This window comes from Anomaloglossus baeobatrachus, chromosome 4 (assembly GCF_048569485.1).
Source record: "Anomaloglossus baeobatrachus isolate aAnoBae1 chromosome 4, aAnoBae1.hap1, whole genome shotgun sequence".
NCBI lineage: Eukaryota > Metazoa > Chordata > Amphibia > Anura > Aromobatidae > Anomaloglossus > Anomaloglossus baeobatrachus.
The window spans coordinates 56656735-56679572 of record NC_134356.1 but is presented as its reverse complement, the minus strand read 5'-3'; the positions used below and the strand labels follow the sequence as shown (position 1 = coordinate 56679572).

General features: G+C 45.1%; 1 protein-coding gene across 1 annotated transcript; it reads right to left on the bottom strand.

Moving 5' to 3' along the window:
* Positions 1 to 1470: 1470 nt before the first annotated feature.
* ARSI (arylsulfatase family member I) lies at positions 1471 to 16980 on the bottom strand. The gene is made up of 2 exons (XM_075344360.1): positions 15860 to 16980; positions 1471 to 8224 (listed from the first exon to the last, which is right to left on the bottom strand). Exons 1-2 carry the CDS (start codon positions 16177 to 16179, stop codon positions 6817 to 6819), a joined length of 1728 nt encoding a protein of 575 aa, XP_075200475.1. The 5' UTR covers positions 16180 to 16980; the 3' UTR covers positions 1471 to 6816.
* Between the last annotated feature and the right edge of the window lie 5858 nt (positions 16981 to 22838).

Sequence of the window (22838 nt, the reverse complement as noted above, 5' to 3'; positions counted from 1 at the left end):
AACTCTCTTATAATGTCCACTTGGAACTGATAAAAATTACATTGATATCTCGTCAGCAGAAAGGCAAAATAAAAAAATATGTTTTATTCCGCTCTGTAGCTGCTATGACATTAAGTGTCCAGTTTAGTATGAAAAATGTGGTGAAAGGTTCTCTTTAAATGGACATATACTGTAAGTTCTGTGTATGTTTAATTATTAAAGGGGTATTTTCATCTTAGTAAGTGTTGGAATATTCCTAGGATATGCTATTACCTAATTGACCTTATTGGAGCCCTTACTGATCTTGACAATGGAGAGGTTGCACTGCTGTTTCAGTTCTAGTGTCACGGTCATCACCCTGCTATTTTGAGACAAGTGATAGCCTTAGAACTGGAGTCTCCCATCTCCATCTGAACTCCTCATTTAAACGAGGTTTCCTTTTCGTTGGCGTCTCACGGGTTAATCTGAGGTTTTGTTCCCAGCAGCTCCAAGCAGGGCAGGTCAGCTGTTGCTACTTTGGGCTCACGCCCATATAGGTTAAATACTGAAGCCTTCCCAGCAGTCCTTGCTGCTGTTAGATTCATTTTTACTTTGACCAGCCTGGTGGAAGGAACTGCTGAGGTTTTGTCCTCTGCCCATCCACCTGCTACTTTAGAGTCCGTCTTCTACAGTGAAATTTGGTGTTTTGTATCCTTTTGTTTATTCCCCCATCTGTCTTTCCTTTCCCTCCATGTTTATTAGTTTAGTGGCGAGTCTAGTGAACTCGTTGACCTACTAACTAGAGAGGGTGAGTTTAGCTCCAGCTGAGGGACCCATGGTATCCTGTTTGCTGACAGGTTGAAAGAACCTGTATAGGGACGCTAGGGAGCTCAGGAGTCAGCTTGAGGTGAGTGCAGGAGGAGCCCCCTCACCCCTCTCCCTAACGGCAGGGACCTCCATTGTATCATGACCCCTTTTTGTGGTGTTTTTGGTAGTGTGTCAAAAGCCCGTTGGTCTGATCGCGTGTGTCACGCCTTATATATGGATATCTCCAACTCCATTTGTGACATCCAGATGGCAGGGAAGCTGTGAAAATATTGTAAAGGGGTCAGATCATCTGTGATAATTAAAGGGGTTTTACGGGATTAAAAAAAAACAGCTGCCCCACTGTCTGCAGGTTATGGCGGGTAATGCAGCGCAACTTTATAGGGTCAAAATAGGCCAAACTGCATTATCACATAAAACCTGTAGACAGGAATGGGGCTGGTTATTTTTCTAAATGAAGGGATGAAGGCAGCCATGTTTTTCTAACCAACCCTTCATGGTGATGGCATATACGACAGTTATTGGGCTTTTTCTAATTGGTGATGTCAATGTTTCATACCACAGTTGTGCTTACCTGTTAGCAACCATGTTCACATCACCAACACTCTCCACACATGCACACATGGCGTCATTTTATAACATTTTTGTATGCTGAAACAAACTCATGCTTTTATTATTTCATCTCAGTTTTTATTAACAATCCAGAGTGTAAAAGGATTTGCTTTTCCATTAAATTGCCATGTCAAAGGCATTTCTAATGTTCCACATAACGCTTGATAAATCATCTTCCTACTTGAATGATTCACCTTTCTTTTACAGCCTTCAGGCTCTTAGAAATCTAACTATATTGCACAAAACTCCTTTTCCATGGTTTTATAAATGTCAATACTCAAATTTCTGGCCAAACCAAGACAAAACAGAGTCACCAGATGAGAGGTCGTCTATTGCTTGCATATTATGGAGGCGGTTCGTTGTCTGCTAACAAGGTGAGGTATGAGAGCCAAAAAAAACTAAATTATTACTAGAAAAATGATATTGGTCATTTTTAGCCATAAATTCATACCAGTCATATTAAAATCTGATTGTCATGTCATTTGCGAAATATCATTTTTTTTCCACTTTTAGAAAGCAATGAAAAAATTTGGTTAAAAAATTAGCATTTTTAACTGTGTTTCAACATTTGACCAGGCTTGGAGTGCAAGTCTGCAGACACTCTATATGAATGCAGACTTGTGAATCCTCACAGTGTGCGGTGTGTGCACTGTCAGGATTCTCCAGAGCCAGCACTAGGATTTTATGGTCATGTGATCGCAAGTATGCGAATTGAATACAACTGGACACATTGTGACTAGACTAGACATGTTTGGCTCACTCAATTCACTTGTATTGAACGAGGTCGCCAATTGCATACTTGTGGTTACATGCCTGGCACCGGAGAATCATTATTGCATGCAGTGAATAAGTGCACCGTGAGGGTTCGTAGCTTTGCACCCAAAGTCTGAACAACCGCTTTCATTTGTATTGAGTGAGGCTACACATGTCAAGTCTGCACATGGCAGCATGTACGCCAATTGCATACTTGTGGTTACATGACCGACACTGGAGAATCCTGAGTGCATGCAGTGAATGAGTGCACTGTGAGGATTCACAGACTTGCACCCAATGTCTGAACAACCCATTTCCCTTATTTTCAGTGAGGACGCACATGTCTAGTCTGCATGTGGCCACATGTATGCCAATTGCATACTTGCAATTACATGCCCTGCACTAGAGACTCTTAACCACATGCAGTGAACAAGTGCACCGTGAGGATTAGCAGACTTTCACCCAAAGCCTGAACAACCCCTTTCACTTGTATTGATTGAGGCCGCACATGTCTAGTCTGCATGTGGCCGCATGTATACCAATTGCATACTTGCGATCATATGCCCGGCACTGGAGAATCCTGACTGCATGCAGTGAGTGTGTGCACCTTAAGGATTTGCAGACTTGCACCCAAAGCCTGAACAACCCTTTTAAGCATTTAAACAAAACTAACTTTATTAAACATGTACTATAGACAAATCACACGTAATCTGCACCCAAAAAATTGCAACCAAAACAGCAAGGAAAGGCTGCAAAACGGGTGTTTTTAGTAGGCTTTGACGGCAGAAAAAAATGCAGCGTGTGAGCATAGCCTATGAAAGGGGGGGATCAATCAAAGTTTGACACGTCCTGTGCAGAAAAATTGCAAATTGTTGAGCAAAATTTAGTTGGGCAAAAAATTATGCAACCTTTGATGCTTTTGCGCCACTTTTCTAAATTTACTATCGGTACAGATTATAGTAGATAATACTCAGCTCATAGCTGGCGTAGATTTCTGCTTCTGGCAACAGGCAGCCATGATTTTGGCACGTCTTAAGGGGGCTTTACACGCAGCGACATCGCTAGCGATGTCGCTGGTGAAAGCTCCTGCCCCTGTCGGTTGTGCGGCATGGACAAATCGCTGCCTGTGGTGCACAACATCGTTAGGACCCGTCCCACAGACTTACCTGCCTAGGGACGTCGCTGTGGCCGGCAAACCGCCTCCTTTCTAAGGGGGCAGTTCGTGCGGTGTCACAGCGACGTCACACGGCAGGCGGCCAATAGAAGCGGAGATACGGAGAGCAGCCGCATCTCCGTCACTCCCACCTCATTGCCGGAGGACGCGGGTAAGCTGTAGTTCGTCGTTCCCGAGGTGTCACATGTAGTGATGTGTGCTGCCTCGGGAACGACGAACAACCTGCGTCCTCAACAATCAACGATTTTTTGAAAAGGAACGACTTGTCAACAATGGATGATTTGGTGAGTATTTTCCATCGGTAACGGCCGCTCGTTGGTGTCACACGCAACAACATCGCTAACGATGCCGGATGTGCTTCACGGAATCCGTGACCAACGGCGATATATCATTAGATACGTCGTTGCGTGTAACGGGGCCTTTACTCCAGCAGGTTTTTGTTCATGATTAGATTATGAAATAGACCAGCCTTAGAGAGTAAATCTGTTGCATACAAGATGCTGTATAAAATATTTCCCCCTTTAAGAGTTTTTTATACAAAGTTATTTGATGAACTCTGTACAGGATAGCAGATTGGTGGAGGTCCTATACATGACACCCTCACCTTGCTCCAGCGGTGGCCCGATGTAAACACTTTTGAACCGACCTGTGCAGTGCAACTTCATTTATAGTGTAGCGGGTACAACTGACCATTGCCGGCGGCTATTTCAGACTACCTTCTTTGCAAAAGATTAGGAACAGGGCTGCAGTATCCAGAACCAGCTGCTACATTACAAACAGAGCCATGTTCAAAGCTTTTGCATGAGGCCGCCACTGGAGCAAAAACCAGCTGATTGCTGAGGGTGCTGCTTGTCAGACCCACACCAATGTACTATTGATAACTTATCCTGTATACAGATCATCAAATACCTTTGCCCAGGTAACCCCTTTAATTTAGGATGTTCATAAAGAAAATGATGAACCATACCGATGATTCATATTGAGTTCTCTTCCACAATACACCTCCTTTTCTAAAACGTGTTTAATGAAGTCCTTTCTATCTGTTAGCAGAGGACTGTCTAACCTTTAAGAACATTCTCCACTCACTTGTTAATGTTCATACATCTGTGGAAATGATATCTAGAAATGGTATCTAGAACTACGGTATATCCTACCTCAATCTTTAATTCTTTAAGCAACTGGGCCCTTCTATATCCCTCTCAATCCTGAACCATCTTCTTTATATTTAGATGTAACACCTAGACCCTTTTTTAACCACTTGAGTCTTCAATTCCTCAACTTTCCTTTATTGACCTACACTTAGCAATCACACCCTTGTTTTACTCCTTTACACCTTGACTTTATGACCAAATTCTATACACCTTGACAATTGTATTCCACTACTATCTCTAAAAGGAACCTGTCACTAGACTTTTCAGGTATAAACCAAAATTAGCACCTTAAGCAGCACCTGTGCTGCATTCTATAAAGGTGAATGTTTTCCCCTAACTCCCACTGTAGACCCCACAAATACCCCACTATGTATGCTAATCCTTGGATCCAGTCCGATGGGCGTCCTATTTTGTGGCTCCTGTCCCTTCTTTTGGTGCTGATCGCCGTCCTCCTTTCATGTTGACGTGGATGAGACCTTCTGCTCCATCCACGTAATCAGGCAAACTCTTGCACCTGCACAGAGACATTACCTATTGCGGGCAGAGCTGAAAACATCGGTGCACCTGTGCGAGCTGGCGAGTTCTCTGCACTGATCACCTTCTTCCTTTGATGGATGATGAGGATGAGGCCTTCAGCACCATGCATGTTGTCGGCCAAAATTTTGTGCCTGCACAGAGACATTGCTTATTGCGGGCAGAGCTGAAAATATCAGTGCACCTGCACAAGCTGGCGAGTTCTCTGTGCAAGCGCAAAATTTTGCCTGGCAATGTGGATGACATCACCTGTGTCATCCACATAGCCGGGCAAAATCTTGTACCTGTGCAGAGACATTGCTGGCTTGCGCAGATGCATCGATGTTTTCGAATCTTCCCGCAATAGGGCAGAGTGAAGTGTGCATACATGAGCCAGCAATGTTTCTCTACAAGGGGAGTCAGGGGACAATGTGTACCTTTGTAGACTGCAGCACAGGTGCTGCTTAAGGTGCTAGTTTTGGTTTAGAACTCAGGTTCCCTTTAATTTCTTGACCTTCTTGACTTGACCTTCCTTTATTGACCTAAACTTAGCAATCATACCCTTGTTTTATAACCTTAAACTTTGACATTATGACCATATTCTATACATCTTGACAATATCATTCTTTTTGATAGACTTTTATATTTAATTTCTTGACCTTCTTGACTTATCAAAGTTGACTGATCGATGACTACATATCATAGCTGCCTAGCTCCTATATTTCTGAAATTTCAGGTGTTGGATCCCACTCTGTTATGTGCAATGATGTTCAACAAAACTTTACTTTTGTGATCTACAGTACTGTAACCATCACCTATGGTAAAATTATATTGGATCTTTCAAAACAACATAGTCATAAGATTGGCATCTTGGTTTGTTCAGACTTGCCTATTTTATGTAGCCATGTATATCTAAAGAACAGTCTCATAGCAGGGAAAATGGCAATAGATTTGTTAAGTCACATTTTGAAACATTTACACTTTTATTTGTCATCTGTCTGCAATGGAGATGGCCTTTTTGATGGCTGTCCTAAGAACGTCCATCATCTGTTGAACATCCACTTGAAGGAGATACAGTAAAATAGTAGCTTAGTAGATATCTCCTGTGCTTCAGATATGAAAACCTTAGCATACAGTCCATCGGGGGGCAGAAAAAAACCTCTCCAAAAGATTGACCTCTTTGAGAAGTCCACCCTTCTCTAGATCAGATCTTCTCTAATTTAGCTTCAATTCCCCTATCTTCTATGTATATTGGACCTTTTACTTTGGGAGGATGACCTTACCAAAAGACCAATTTTCCAAATTTTGGGAGGTTGTCTCATGGAAGCTTTACTATAAGTAAATTTGTAAGGGGCGTAAAAAAAAATATCCACAAACCGGAAGTTTAATGGCTAGACCGCCATCTTCTTAATCTAAGAAGTGCCACAGTAAATACTGCCTATAAGAAAAAAAATAATATATATTCCGTCCGTGAATTAATTCATCTTGACTATAGTTTGTCTTTAATGTCTTGGACGTTGTCCAAAATACGTAAATATTCCCTTTAGTATTTAGAGTGTATTTGCATTTCAACCGTATAAAAGTGTCATCTGTATAATCCGGTTGGATTATAGGTCCAGTTTTTGAGTTTCTTCTGTGTATTCAGAATTGTGTATGATGCTTTCATAGTAGCTAGCTACATTCAGCTTCTTTGGACTAGTGCACAATGAGCCTTGTTGTAGAGTTCCCCTATGTATGTTCTATTTGTAATAAGTCCAATATAAATTGAACTACAAGAAACACTTCAAAAACAAGGCCAAAAATATTTTCCTAAAAACTTTCTGGGGGTTTTCAGATGCGGTTAGACATAAGACGTGTGTTCAGCTTTCGAAAGAAAGTTTTTAACTTGCAAATCTTGCATTTTTTCTTTTTATTTGAACTCTTTAAATGTCCTCCTCTAATCCAGTTTTCATCATCCTCATCATCTTCTTCGCTAGCCCATGGTCCCCATGCACCGCCATTGAGTTCTGGATTACCCCTTGGGTCCTCATTTGGATATCGCACTGGGATTGCGGTACGATTATAAAAAGCCAAGCGTGCCAATAATTCCTTCACCACATCTGGCTTCTGTGCCGAAAGGTCGTGACGTTCGTAAGGATCTGCTGTGATGTTGAAGAGCCATACAGACTTACGAGCTCCATCGTTATGACGTTCTAAATTCCACCAAGTTCCCGGGAAATTGGTGAGGGTCTGCGGTGGAATCCAGTCACTATAACCGGGATCTCCTGTTAGTAACTTAAAATCTTTGACTCTTATAGAGGCTTGAATAGCAGTATTCCACACTCCTTGACCATCTTCCATGGACCCGGATTTGGCAAGGTTATACAAAGGATCAATATTGTGTAGAATTTCAGTCCGAGGTGATTCCTTTCCTTCATTGATTGATGGCCACATATCATAACCATCTAGTTCCTCTGTGTCTGAGATATTTCCTCCTCCCAATTTTACCAGTGTTGGATACCAGTCTGTTATGTGCATTAACGTCCTACTAGACCTTCTCCTCTTTTTGATCAATGGGCTATGGACAAATCCCAAGCTTCTTATACCTCCCTCCCAATATGTTCCTTTGCGGCCTCTTAAAGGCCAATTACTTCCACCAGAAAATGTTTGACCTCCATTGTCTGAAGAAAAAATGATAACACTGTTGTCATAGTAACCATACTTTTTCAATGCCCGGGTGATATTTTTTACAGCTGCATCCATACAGGTTACCATGGCGGCATACTTGCGCCTTGCTACATTGCCCATATTCCTATATTGATATATGTACTCCCGAGGGGATTGAAGGGGAGTGTGTACCGCTTGGAAAGATATGTATATGAATATTGGTTGTTGTGGGTTATGAGCTGCCAAGATGTGGCTTACACGTTGGGAATAGAGAATTGTGGAGTACTTGCCAGCAAGATCCCATGCTACATTCTCTCCCTCATGTAAATCAAAGCCACATACTCCTGGTCCATCGCAGTTGTCATATGTGTAATAGTCCACATTGCCGGTCAAAGAACCAAGGAAGGTGTCAAAGCCTCGTCTTGTTGGGAGGCATTCTTTTTTATAGAAGCCCAAGTGCCATTTTCCCACCATGTGTGTTGCATAACCAGCTTCTTGTAGTTTCTGGGGCAGTGTGACCTGATGAAGGGGCAAACAATTAGGTTGCCGTGGACGAATGATTGAGTGTTGTAAACCGGTATGGATCTGATACCTAGGAAATAAAAAGAAAAGGACAATGAGAACATATACTTGAGAAAATTGACTATACAGTAGCAGAAGACAGTGGGTGAAGAAAGGTCAATAGCATTGGGTGATAAATTCATGAATCAAAAAGGACAACTTGTAAAAAGGGTTATTTCTTCAAGCAGGATACAAATCTTGGAAATCTGATGATAAAGATGGAATACGTCTAAGCTGACTTCACATTGTTGGGTTAAATTTGGAAAACCACAAAAGCCTTTTCTGAACATCTAAGATATGTTATTAAATTTACAGTATAATAGACAACTCTTAGACCTCTTTATGACCTAGAATAAGGGGTTGTCCACTTCCCAAAAAGTGGGTCCCAAACTTTGTAAAATACCTAAAATAACAAACTCAGAAGGTATTTGCCGCTCCTCTTTGGTCTCAGTGTTTTAGTTGTTAGGCTAAGTTCACATTTCCGCTAAAATGTATCAGTCACAATCCGCTGCTCCTGTAAACAACGGAATCCGTTTAGCGGATTCCGTTGCTCCCATAGACTTGTATGAGCAGCGGATTGTGACTGATGATGCTGCGTTGCACCCTCCGCCCGACTGATCAGTCGTGGAACGACTGACCGCCGGGCGGGAGGAACGCAGCATGTAACGTTTTTTGAGCAGCGCGATCCGTCGGATTTCGCTGCGCATGCTCTCTGGCTCCCCGCACACGTAACCAGCTTTGGTTGGTTACCCGATATTTACCCTGGTTACGGTGCAAAAAGCCAGCGCTAAGCGGTGTAGGCCCGTATCCAAGGTAAATATCGGGTAACCAAGGTAAACATCGGGTGCTTTGCTGTTACCCGATATTTAGTCTGGTTATGTGTGCAGAGAGGCCGACACTTCCCCACTCGCCCCCCCCCCCCCGCACTCCGCACATGTATGTACACACACACACACACCTGTCCCCAGCCATGCAGACAAGCACTGACACTGACACCCTCGTCTGGCCCCGCCCCCCGCTCGGCTCCGCACGCTCCCGCACTCCGCATGTACACACACACACACACACACACACACTCACCTGTCCCCAGCCATGCAGACCGCAGCACTGCCACTGACATCCTCAGCGTCTGGCCCCTCCCCCCCACTCGGCTCCGCCCCCTCCCGCATACAGCATGTGTATACACACACACACACACACACACTCACCTGTCCTGCAGTCCCTGCGGCACTGACGTCCTCAGTGCCACGGCCCCGCTCGGCTCCCCCCCCCCCCGAAATCCGACAAAGAATTCTGTTCTTTGTCATCCGTTGTACAGCGTTGTACAGCGCATCAGTCACATGCGTCAAGCGACGCATGTGACTGATACAAAACAACAGAAATGTGAACTTAGCCTAACATTGACGTCAAGTCAACTGTGAGTTTCAACACTAAAGCCAATTACTGAGTTTTGCGATTGTGCCGTGGTTAATGGCTCGTGCTGCTGACAACAGAGCACAAAACTACAGAGCTTAGTGATTTGCACACTGTTTACGTAATATCACAGCTACAACCAAAGCCCTGAGACTGGAGCAGTGATGAGGAGAGGACTCTAGACCAAGGGAGGATTAGTAACTGAGTTTGTTACATTAGATATATTACAATGTTTGTGTCCCGCTTTCCTGAAAGTGGACAGATTTGCTTTCCTGAAAGTGGACAGCCCCTTTAAGGATAGACATGTGGTATGATTGAACCGAATCTTGGATGACACTGGTGTCATGATTCATGCATGGCTCTGCTGTCCCTGAGCCGGTGCATGTATCCTGCCTCCAGGGTTTCCAGGGTTTAGACCTCTTGGGAGGGGCCTGTTCGTTCTGGCCTCGTTCCGGGAGTCATGCTGCCATATCTTGGTGCTGCTGCCTGCGGGACGCTGCCAGTAATATTTACGGCTCTGCTGAATGCACTGTTCCCTTGAGAGGTTCACTGTTTTCGTTCTGCTACCTGGTACTGTTTGTCCTGACCTTTCTCCCTCTTCCCCGACTTACCCTCCTTCCCTCCTGCCTAACCTGTCCTGACTTCCGTTCTCCCGATCTGATTTGACCTCCATCTCTCCAGCCTGTCCTGAGCTTCGTTCCTCCTGTCTGTCCTGGTATTCGTCCCTCCTGCCTGACCTGACCTTTGTACCTCCCTGTTCTCCTGTTTTCTGTCCTGTTCCGTGTCCTCCACTCCCTTACCCTGTGGTTTCTTGTTCTCCCGGTACCCGACCTCGGCTCTGTTCCTTAACTCTGGCTAGGTTCCTCCTTGGTACAGACAAGACATTCCAGCATAGACCCTGACTGATCAACTATCCCTGCTCTTGTGTTAGCGACCTCTAGTAGGCTTCAGTCTAACCACACTCAGTTCTTTTCCTACCTGAGTCCCTGCGCCCCCTAGTGGTAAGTTGTTAACTGGTCTTTCTTATGCTGTACTTTGAGCAAAGATGTTAGTGATGGTCTTCAACTTGCACGGATGAGTTATTATCCATAGAATTAAACTGAGTCCCTTAATAGATGGGAGTCACTGCATCTGTTGTGATGACAAACAACTATTCCCAACTTTTGGTTGTTGCAGAGTTCCTAACATCCATAGAATGACACTATCTAGATTTTCTAATAGAGTGAAAATGAAAAGAAGTAGTAATATCACAAATACAAGGTTTCTAGGTTGGCAAAAATCTATGAAGTGCTTTCTGTTCTTAATAACATTGATTATTGATTTAAAGTCATCTTTTGACCTTTTACATTTCTTTTCGAGCGTAATTCCTTTTTCCTCAGCTTTACGAGTCCCTCATTGAGTACAGCATTGACCTCTTTTCTGGTGCATGATACAATCTGGGGCTTTGCAGCTGTCGCTCTGAAACAGCTGGAGAACTGGAAGTTGGAAAGTGATATATTATTCCCAGTAATGTTTTACTGATATCATTCGTAGCCTCATAGACCATCTGAATAAGTTATGGGACCTGGGTTTAAAGCAAAATCCAAAGAACATATTGACCACAAAGGTGGGAAAGTGTAATTACAAGTTCTGGAGTCATTCTGGGTCAGTAGGGACTGCTATATTTAAGTTTAGTGCCTGTGTGCTGATGTTACTCTTTCTGGCTGCTGTCAACCAAATAAATGGGGGGCAAAAATCGGTAAGTTACATAATCAGCCTTGGCCAGTCCAATCCATAGCAGTGACAACGCCAGTTTTTGGGATCAGGCTCTAAAACAGGAATTATCCAGGAACTGGGTGAAGTCTCGAGAGACTGGCTGCATAGACAAACATGTCTATAGATAAAAGAAAACGTTTTTGCAGCAAAAATTGTATACCAGACTTCTTTAGTGGTGCTTATCCATGATGATCTTGTAAAAAAAGATGATGTCTAAAGGTCTCCATACACATTAGACCAATGTTGGCCAAACCCATCTATATTTGCTGGCTCGGCCTCGAGTCCAATGTGTATGGTGTCCTTGGAAGGATCTGACATTCTGATTTTGGATTGCAAATCCTTTTGTTTGCAGTGAGATAAGCCACCACCTTAAGGGTATGCGCGCACATTGCATTCTGTGCAGTGCGGAAAAGAACGCACCCTCTAAACTGTAAACACTGCGCTTGTAAAAAAAAATGCATCCAAAACGCATGCATTTTGCATTTGTTTTGGATGCATTTTTTGCAGTGTGGTCCCACGGCAATTGAGCTCTGCTACATGCCCGCTTACAGCAGACACAGAAAGAGTCGCGTGATGAGAATGAACTCGGATGAACTTCACCCGACTTCATTGTCATACCGCGGCTCTGTCTGTGTGTCGCGTCCTGATTAACGGTCACCCGTGAAAGACTCACCGGTGACCGCAAATCCACTGAGTGACTGAAGTGAGCAGCGCGATCAGCGCTGCCGTCACTCAGGTTTCCCGCGGCCACAGCTGTGGTAACCTGAGTGATGGCACCGCTGATGACTTTAGTCACTCGGGCGACTTGCTGTCACAGTTGGAGGCTCCAGCGGTGGCCGCGGGTAACCTGAGTGACGTCATCGCTGATTGTGTGGTTCACTTCAGTTGCTGCGTGGAGCTGAGAGAGAGCGGTCTGATCTGTGGCCGCTCCTGTCAGCTTTATGTAGCAGAGCTGAAAGCATCATGGGACGCTGTGTGGATTACGCCGGATCTGGATGGGTGTTTGTGGATTAATAAAGTGGTGAAATAGGGTGTTTCTTTTTGTCTTTTATTCCAAATAAAGGATTTTTTCGGGTGTATGGGTTTATTTTCGTTAACTTACAGGTTAATCATGGAAGGTATCTCGGGGAGACGCCTGCCATGATTAACCTAGGACTTAGTGGCAGCTATGGGCTGCTGCTATTAACTCCATATTGCCCCGATTGCCATCGCACCAGGGCAATTCAGGATGAGCCGGGTAGAGTCCCGGGACTGTCGCATCTAATGGATGCGGCAATTCCGGGCGGCTGCTAGCTGATATTGTTAGGCTGGGGGGCTCCCCATAACGTGAAGCTCCCCATCCTGAGAATACCAGCCTTCAACCATGTGGCTTTACCCTGGCTGTTATCAAAATTGGGGGGGACCGCACGTCGGTTTTTTTTTTAATTATTTATTTTACTGCACGATATAGACCCACCCACCGGCGGCTGTGATTAATTGCAGTGATTCAGCTGTCACTCAGCGTGGGGGCATGTCTGACTGCACCAATCATAGGCACCGGTGGGCGGGGAAAGCAGGGAATACGAGATTGAATTATGAGCAGCCGGCATTTTCAAAAGAGGAAAAGCCGCCGGAGCTTTGTGACAGCCATGCAGTGCCGCTCTGGTGATTGGAGTGCACACTGAATTATCGGATTTCTCATAGACTTTGCTGGGGAAGCAGAACGCATGCAATTTGGCACTGAAACGCTGCAGTTCAAAACACAGCGTTAACGCGGGAAAAAACGCAATGTGCGCTGTGAGACTGTGACCGGGGTTATCTATGACGGCCGGTATGTCTCGCCCCGGTTGTGCTCACTCCATGATAGAAAGTAACTCCACTCCAGGGTTAATGCTGTTTCCCTACAAGCTGAAGGAAGGGTTAAAAGGAAAGAGGAACAAGGGCGGGGGTGCCGGGTGTGAGGGAGTGAACACAACTCCCTGAGTTCTCTGCCGGAAAGGCACATGTGTACTGTTGTGGACTTTTATTTGGATTAAAACCGTGTGCTGTGAACCTTGGTGCCTGGATCCCGTGTCTTCTGCTGCGCAGCCGACCACGCTACCTCACAGCGCACATAGCCTAAAGGTGGCGTTACACGCTACGATTTATCTGACGATATGTTGTTGGGGGTCACAGTTTCTGTGACGCACTTTCGTCATCGTTAGCGACGTCGTTGCATGAGACACCTACGTGCGACTCCAAACGATCGCAAATAGGTTGAAAATCGTTCATCGTTGACACGTCGTTCACTTTCAAAATATTGTTCATCGTTTGGAATGCAGCAGACATATTGGTACGTTTGACACCCTGCAAACGACGAACAACATCCACACGACCGCCTTGGACACACAGTATATCGCTAAACGATCGTAACGTGTGACCGCTAATAAACGACCTATGTGCGATCTCGGCAAATCGTTCCTACGATCTGGGCGTGTCACATCGCTAATGAGATCGTCAGATAAATCGTAGCATGTAATGGGGCCTTTAGAGTCCAGCTGTGTCTTTCTCATAGAGAACACTGGAGTTGAGCACTCATTTGTATGGGGGAGTCAGGGACGATAGCTATCAGACCACTCAAAATTTGGTCAACAACTATTTATTGTGTATGGGGGGGCTTAACACAGATGGTCTACGTTAAGGTACAAATGCATATTGGGCAAAGATGATGAAAATGGACCATTACACCTATTATAAAGGTTCATCGGGTGATTCTTAAAGGGATAACATATAAGGATAACATAGGGAATGACATGGTGATCACTGGGGATCTGCATGACTGGCCTTTGCTCCATCCATTGTCTATGGCAATAATGAGTACAGAACTCGGGTATGTCTGGCAGTCCCATAGACAATAGAGTGGAGATAGAGCGTGTTCATCTCCGATTTGTTCAGGATTCCAGAGCCCCAATCTCAGGATTGTATCGGGTCCTAGCAATTGGACCCAGGGATAGAGGATGATTTGGTGTTTTGGCAGTAACCATTTAACAACAAACCATAGTTTTAGCCAACCGAACACAAACCATTACAATTTAGAAAAATATGGTTAATGTTGACTTTTATGATTGAATCTGAGAGTCAAACTAAAGCTTTTTTGTCCACAACCAATCTTTCTTTGAAAGAACACTACCAGACAGATCATTCATCCTTTGTCCAATATTATTGATAAAGTATAGCCAGTTTGAGCAAATGGATTGGATAACATGAATGTGTCTTTGTCATCAGAGTTTTTCATGGACCCATCTGCGTGTTTTTCATGGACACATAAACTTGTATTGGGCCTTTGCACCAGTGATAGCAGAAAAAAAGACGTATCCATGCGTTTTGCACGGATAGATGGTCTGTGAAGAACATGGACATGTGAATAGCACCATAGATTATAATGGGTACCTGCTCTATCCATGAAAAAAAGGTGATTCGTGCAACACGGATGTCTCAATGAGATCTTAGTTTGTTTCACTGTAGAAGACACATGTGGTCTACTTGTTACTAGAAAGTCAATTTGACTTTCAGAGGAACAACCTGAAGGAACCTCCATTGATCAAGTTCACAGCAAACTTCTAAATCAATGGTTTAACAAGAAGATTCATTCTGTGATGTGCTCCATTTGTCATATAGTGTGCGGAGGTTAAGTAGTAATGTAAAACACCAAGATGGCAAATACAAGTTTGTATCAATAAAATGTTAACTGTATAATCATAAAAAACTAAGTCTTTCCTCCATCACAGACACAACTGTCCAAGTTCTGATGACTTGGCCCAAGAGAGGACATCCCTTCTACTCAAAGTCCCAGCTTTCTAATGAATAATTCTTCCATGTACAAGGACAAATATCGTTGTTTTCCATCATCACCTTCTTTGTAAGACTTTTCATCACCCAACGTTCAGCATTAAGTAGACAGCTCTAAGGTAAGCACATCCTATCTTTCCTAGAACCAGGAAGTTAATCCCATGGGGAAATCATACATACGCAGCAGAAACTCTATACCTGAAGGCAAAATGGTCCTTGTGAACACCAACAACACAGAATCTAGATTTAGGGGGGGGTTTCAATCATTTTAACCCATTCAGTGAAACTGAAAAGATTACTGTGTGTAAAAGATTGAGCATTTCTACACTCAGTCTTTACATTCTTCTGTCCTTCATCAAAAGAGTTAATATCAAACTGGAAGAGGGCCAACACAGTTCCTTTCTTGGCAAGGGCTGCTGGCTACACAAGTGATCTCTTGTTTACATTTTCAGAAACTTTAGTCCCTCAGCAAATGACCCTCTAGGAAGTCTACTTCTGGCATTTGCCAACTGAATTTTTCACGAAACATGTGCATCATTTACATGGAGGCATAGGACTAGTTTTAAACTTTTTAAAGAATAAAATAATAATTGTTCTTAATAAATAAATTTACAAATGTGCTTGCAGATATCATACAGTACATATGAAATGGTTAATAACATTGTTTTCCTAAATGTTAACATTTTCTTACCTGCCAGTGATAAGTTGACTACGCGAGGGAGTACAGATAGGTTGGACGTAGTAGTTCTCCAGCTTGACCCCTTCAGCGGCTAACCTGTCTAGAGTTGGAGTTTGTATATCTGATCCATGGTACCCGATGTCATGGTAGCCTTGGTCATCCGTCAAGATAAATATAATATGTGGAGGTCTTAAAGAAGCTGGTGCATGAAGTTTAGATGGATCATCACCAGGACTGTCCCCAAGTACTGAAGGTTTCATCCAATCCCAAGACATGTAACCAAAACTTAAGAGGCTGACCAAAGAAAATCCTGTTAGAGTTTGAACAGCCATAACCAGGCTCCAACAACTACGACTAGTGACTAATTAGGAAAAAAATAGAAATGTCAAAATCTATAGTACATAACGGAAGTCCAAGTCCAAAACGAATAATCCAGTGTTCTACAAAGTCCATTTAGTTCATATTATTACCATTAATGATCATCCTGTGGTGCTTGCCGAATGAAAACAGGTCAGTTTTCTCAAAGAAGTCATAGAGAAGTCACGTGCTAAGATATTCTGCACTCGGAAGATTTTTGGATTGATGCCATCAACACGTGTCCAGGAGAAGTCCTTACCTGAGGAATTCTGCAGTCATTCATGTGCACAACGTGGCTACAACTAGAGCTACATTTGCACCCATGTCACGTCTTCAGTCTCTTTCCGTTCCTCGAAAGTGAAGATGTTCCCACTGCACATGGGTTTGATGTATTTGATTTTTCGGGTTCTTACGAAATCTGATTATGTGCACAGAATCCTCAGGTGGAGACTTTTAGTTGATCTTCAATTCTTGATTGATTTTTTTAATCCTAGAGCTTTAAAATGATATTTTAGAAGCTCTCGTCGATCCTTCTTCTGCATCCTCAGGCTCCTACACTATTGTATAACTTTTTTATTCAGTGATTTGAGAACAGCTGCCAAATGTATGGGATAAATTTGTGTCTTGGCCAAGAAGGACTTTGTATGATTTCCCCAGAGGTATCTTAATACTCACACAGCCAAGGGAGAGAGACTCTCTAGACAGCAACGAGAGAGGTGTCCAAGTAAATCAGTAGTAGTTGGAGTATCTGTTTGGATGTGGCAGGCACTGGCAGGTTTAAGGAGAGCTCGGGATGCTGATCCCTCCCAGTTCCTCTACTCCAAAAGACAAGCTCCGAAAAATCAGCCTGGGACACTGCAGGGTCCTAGTGTGCCTCCTTTTCCTATTCCTCGAGCATATGCAGATATGATCCAGTCTTACATACTGTAGAGAAACGAAGGAAAATATTCAAGATCACTAATGTCTTCTTATACAAGGTCAAGTAGTTATTGACCCGACAAAGGAAGTTACTGTAAGTCATTGCTTTACTTTAGGACAGTTCTACAAGTAATTTATGGCACTTTTAAAGGAATCTGCTCGTTTATTAAGATCTGGGCAAGTGACATCTGCTAAGATGGATAGTCCTGGCTAATTGAGGATACTTCCTATATTTAGTCTATGGGGATACCAAGATTCGTTTTTCGTCTCCCGACATCTGGGTCAAATTTTATTTCATTAAGTGGAGTTATTTGCCATGAGATTTTCTGCCATATTTCAGCCTGGCAGAGGTTTTCATACAGGAAACAGACAAGACACAACAAATATATTTCATTTGTCACCAGAGCGTGGAAACTCCCATGGACTGAATGGGAATTTGTGTCCTATTAAGTCTTGGCATTGGTCACTGCAGTTAATAACTCCCCTGGTCGTGGAGGAATGATGGTGACATGTTTGCATCTGTAATAAATATCAGCCCTTTGCTCGTTTATACTATACGTGTCGCAAACAAAATCAGGTTATTGTGTCACTCAGAGTAAGGCGGGCTTTGCACACTACGACATCGCATGTGCGATGTCGGTGGGGTCAAATTGAAAATGACGTACTTCCGGCATCGCATGCGACATCGTAGTGTGTAAAGGCTCGATGATACGATTAACGAGCGCAAAAGCGTCGTAATCGTATCATCGGTGCAGCATCGGCGTAATCCATAATTACGCTGACGCGACGGTCCGATGTTGTTCCTCACTCCTGCAGCAGCACATATCGCTGTGTGTGAAGCCGCAGGAGCGAGGAACATCTCCTACCGGCGTCACTGCGGCTTCCGTACGATATGCGGAAGGAAGGAGGTGGGCGGGATGTTTACATCCCGCTCATCTCCGCCCCTCCGCTCCTATTGGCCGCCTGTCGTGTGACGTCGCAGTGACGCTGCACAACCCGCCCCCTTAATAAGGAGGCGGGTCGCCGGCCAGAGGACAGTCGCAGGACAGGTGAGTGCATGTGAAGCTGCCGTAGCGATAATGTTCGCTACGGCAGTTATCACAAGGATATCGCACCTGCGACGGGGGCGGGGACTATCGCGCTCGGCATTGCAGCATCGGCCTGCGATGTCGCAGCGTGCAAAGCCCGCCTAAGGGCGGCTTTGCACGTTGCAACATCGCACGTGCGATGTCGGTGGGGTCAAATCGAAAGTGACGCACATCCGGCATCACTTTCGACATTGTAGTGTGTAAATTCTAGATGATACGATTAACGAGCGCAAAAGCATCGTTATCATATCATCGGTGTATTCTCCGACATTTCCATAATGTCGGTGCCGCGACAGGTACAATGTAGTTCCTCGTTCCTGCGGCAGCACACATCGCTGTGTATGAAGCCGCAGGAGCGAGGAACATCACCTTACCTGCCGCCGCCGGCTATGCGGAAGGAGGTGGGCGAGATGTTTACATCCTGCTCATCTCCGCCCCTCCGCTTCTATTGGCTGCCTGCCGTGTGATGTCGCTCTGACGTTGTACGACCCGCCCCCTTAGGAAGGAGGTGGGACGCCGGCCAGAGCGACGTCGCACGCCAGGTGAGTGCATGTGAAGCTGCCGTAGCGATAATGTTCGCTACGGCAGCTATCACAAGATATCGCAGCTGCGACGGGGGCGGGGACTATCGCGTGCGACATCGCAGCATCGGCTTGCGATGTCGCAACGTGCAAAGCCCGCCTAAGTCAATGCTTTAAGATAATTACATTTAAAAAGTATGAATAAGGTAATAATATATTATAATATAAGAAAATGAATGCAGAAACAGCACACATTTTTGTGCTTATCCCTGTGGGAAAATACAGTCCATTTTTATAGAAACCATATTGTCTTATAACTGAATAATGTCATAGGGCTAGGGGCTGCAGCCCTTAGGCATCTGCTTTATCTGTGCTGGGTATCAAAATATGGGGGACCCTTTTTTCCAATTACCGTATATAATCGAGTATAAGCTGACCTGAGTATAAGCTGAGGCCTCTAATTTTACCAAAAAAGCTGGGAAAACATATTGACTTGACTATAAGCCTAGGGTGGGAAATGCTACTGGGAAATGTCCAAAATAAAATAGATACCAATAAAATGTAATATGCCCCATCCTTGTCTCCTGTAGGGATGTGCCCATCTTGTAGCAATGTGCCCCATCCATCCTGTAGTAATGTGCCCATTCTTGTGCCCAATCCTGTAGTAATGTGCCCATCTTTGTGCCTCATCCTATAGTAATGTGCCCATTCTGTAGTAATGTGCCCATTCTTGTGCCATATCCTGCAGTAATCTGTCCATTCTTGTGCCCAATCCTGTAGTAATGTGCCCATCTTTGTGCCTCATCCTATAATAATGTACCCATTCTGTAGTAATGTGCCCATTCTTGTGCCATATCCTGCAGTAATCTGTCCATTCTTGTGCCCCATCCTGTAGTAATGTCCCCATCCTGTAGTAATGTGCCCATCCTTGTGTCCCATCCTGTAATATTGTGTCCCATCCTTGTGCCCCCATCCTGTAGTAATGTGCCCCATTTTTGTGCTCTGTAGTAATGTGCCATCGTTTAGTACTGTCCTTATTCTGGCCCCCTTCTTGTCCGTTACTATGCCGTTGTTCACATACACACAAAAACATTATTCTCACCTATCCTCCAGTCCTGCGGTGTCCTCTTACCTGCTTCTTGTAGATCGCACATATACCCCTCCATGATCGCATCTAGTGCACAGGACCGCCGCAGCTGTTATCACTTTACTTCAGTTGAATGCTTTGCGGTGGCAGCGCAGAAAACCATTTAGCTGCAGTAAAGTGATGACCGTAGCAGCAGCCCCGACCCGGACTGCAATCATCAAGGGGTACTTCTTGCAGACTTCAGGCACATAGACCCCTCTATGATCGCATCCGGTGCATGGGGCTGCCACTGCTGTCTGTCGTCATCGTTTTACTGCAGTTGAATGCTTAGTGGCGGTGCCATAACCGCCACTAAGTAACTGAAGTAAAGCAATGGCAGCAGCGGTGGCCCCATGCACTGGACGCGACTGTAGCGCCCCTGAGACCCTCAAGGTGCTACAAGGTTCTGCATCCCCACCAGGATGCAGGGCCTACCCTCTCAGGTAGCCAGAACCCCAGTGTCGGTACCAACAAAAACCCAGGTAATCCCAGTTTTCCCCAACAATCCCCCATACAATGGTACTTATCTGGGGTGGGACCATGGATGGCCACCTAGAGGTGGAACCAGTCCACTAGTTGACCAGGTGGGAGGGGCAGACTGTGGAGAGTAGTCGGGAACACAGGAAGTCAGTAGTGAGAAGGGAAACTGCAGTGAGACAGAGCAGTCAGAAGTCTAAGGCCGGAGTCACACAGTAATAATAATAATAATAATTTTATTCATTTATATAGCGCTATTAATTCCACAGCACTTTACATACATTGGCACGAGCGATCATACCTGCCACCGTCGTCTTTGCATCACGGGCAATTAGTTGCCCGTGGCGCACAAAGTCATTAACCTCCTGTCACACGCACTTACCTCCAGGATGGCGGCGAACATCCTCTTCCTGAAGGGGGAGGGACGTTCGACGTCACAGCGACGTCACACAGTGGCCGGCCAATAGAAGCGGAGGGGCAGAGATGAGCGGGACGTAAACATCCCGCCCGCCTCCTTCCTTCCGCATTGCAGGCGGGACGCAGGTAAGTTGTTGTTCGTCGTTCCCGAGGTGTCACACGGAGCGATGTGTGCTGCCTCGGGAACGACGAACTACCGGAGCACAGAAGGAGGGACGACTTTATGAAAATGAACGACGTGTCAACGAGCAACTATAAGGTGAGTATTTTTGCTCGTTCACAGTCGTTCGGAGGTGTCACACGGTATGATATGTCATACGATGCCGGATGTGCGTCACTAACGACGTGACCCCGACGACATATCGCACGATATATCGTACTATATGATGCCGGCATAAGTCTAGTCTAAGTCTAAGTACTGAGTTTACAGTGGAAGTGAAGTGACTTCCTGACCCGGGTTAACGGTGATCTGGTACCCAGGAGAGGTGGTTGCCTGTGGAGTACGGTTGAGTACTCCCAGAACTACGCACCGACGGGGTACAGTACCCTAGGACAGGAAAGAGCTTTAAGCCGACCTGTTAACACCTGCACAGCAAAGGGGACCATCAAGGACCTTACTGACGCTAAAGAATCCAAAGGCTCAGTAGCAAAGAGAGAGCCGGGGACAGGACCAGAGACTCCAACCCCACAGGGTTCACGCTACCGTCAAGTGGATAGAGGTGGACAAACCACAAACCAGGGACCCCCAGTGTTCCATACCATGGGGACCCACTTACCAGAGACAGGTGCAGGGGAAGAAGGTACCGGAGAACCAGACTGGCACTGGGACGAAGGGAACCTGGAGGCGAAACCAGGCAGCCTCGGGCCACCAGTTAACATCTTGAGAAAAGTGAGTAAAACCAGTTGCACTGAATACCTGTCTGGACTCCTTCTTCCAACGCTCATTGCACCATAGACCTGCTGGGGTAATACCCTACTTGTGAAGGGCCCAAGTTATCAAAGCTCCACATTCCATCAGCCCCAGCAAAACCTGCAGCGGCGGCTCCCTACACTTAGCCGCAACACCGCAAGTGGCATCACAAATAACTTTATTCACAAATCCCCTGTAAATATCCCCCATTACAAAAAGGGCCCAGGGCACGGAACCAGGTATAAGCCACCATCGTGACATTCCTCGTAGAGACACTGCCCGGAACCGAGTATCCCATATCCCTGGGTGCTACACGATCATGGAGGGGGCTATGTGCGGTGTGCAAGATGCAAGTAAGAGGACACTGCAGGAACAGAGGACAGGTGAGATTAATGTTTTGTGGGAACCTAACTCGAGTATAAGCCAAGGGGGGGTTTCAGCTTAAAAAAATGGGATGAAAAACTCGGCTTATACTTAAGTACAGTATATATGCTATTTATTTATTTTTACACTACACTTCAGAGAAACATACAGCTAGTGTGAGGGTAACGAATCACAGACAATGAGGCTGAATAGACAAAAGGCGCAAACCTGGGAATCAGTATAAGGGGGTGCAGGGGATTACTCACCTGGGTAAGTTGTGCAAGTCTCAACTCGTATGATACGTTTGTTAGCGAAAAAAAACAGCTTCTGCGGACCCACGAGATGAAATATCAATCAGTGGAAGATGTTATAGCACCCCTGAGGTACCAGGTGCCACAAATGTAACCCGTGGAAATCCAAACCCCGGAATATCCATGCCAGAGCAAACGCACCAGCACCTTCAGGCCACACACACAACCCCAACACCAACCTGGCAGACTGCCTAGTAACAGGTAAAAGGGGAGGGCACTGATTGGATAGTACCACCCAGCCTGTAGGGAGAGACCCAGCGAGGGGGAGGGGCCAGTGGTCAGTTGGAAAAAGGCGGGAGGAAGTGGTGTGCAGTCTGTTAGGGAGAGTTGAAGGAAGCATTCTCTGACAGGAGAGTCAGAGGAGAGAGTCTGTGGAGAGAGTCTGTGAAAGTCAGTCAGAGAATGAGGTGAAGAAGGAAGTGAAGGAAAGGAAGAGAGGAGTAGTAGTCGGAAGGAGTAGAAAGTGAAAAGACAGAAAAAGACCTGCAGTGAGAATGGAGTGC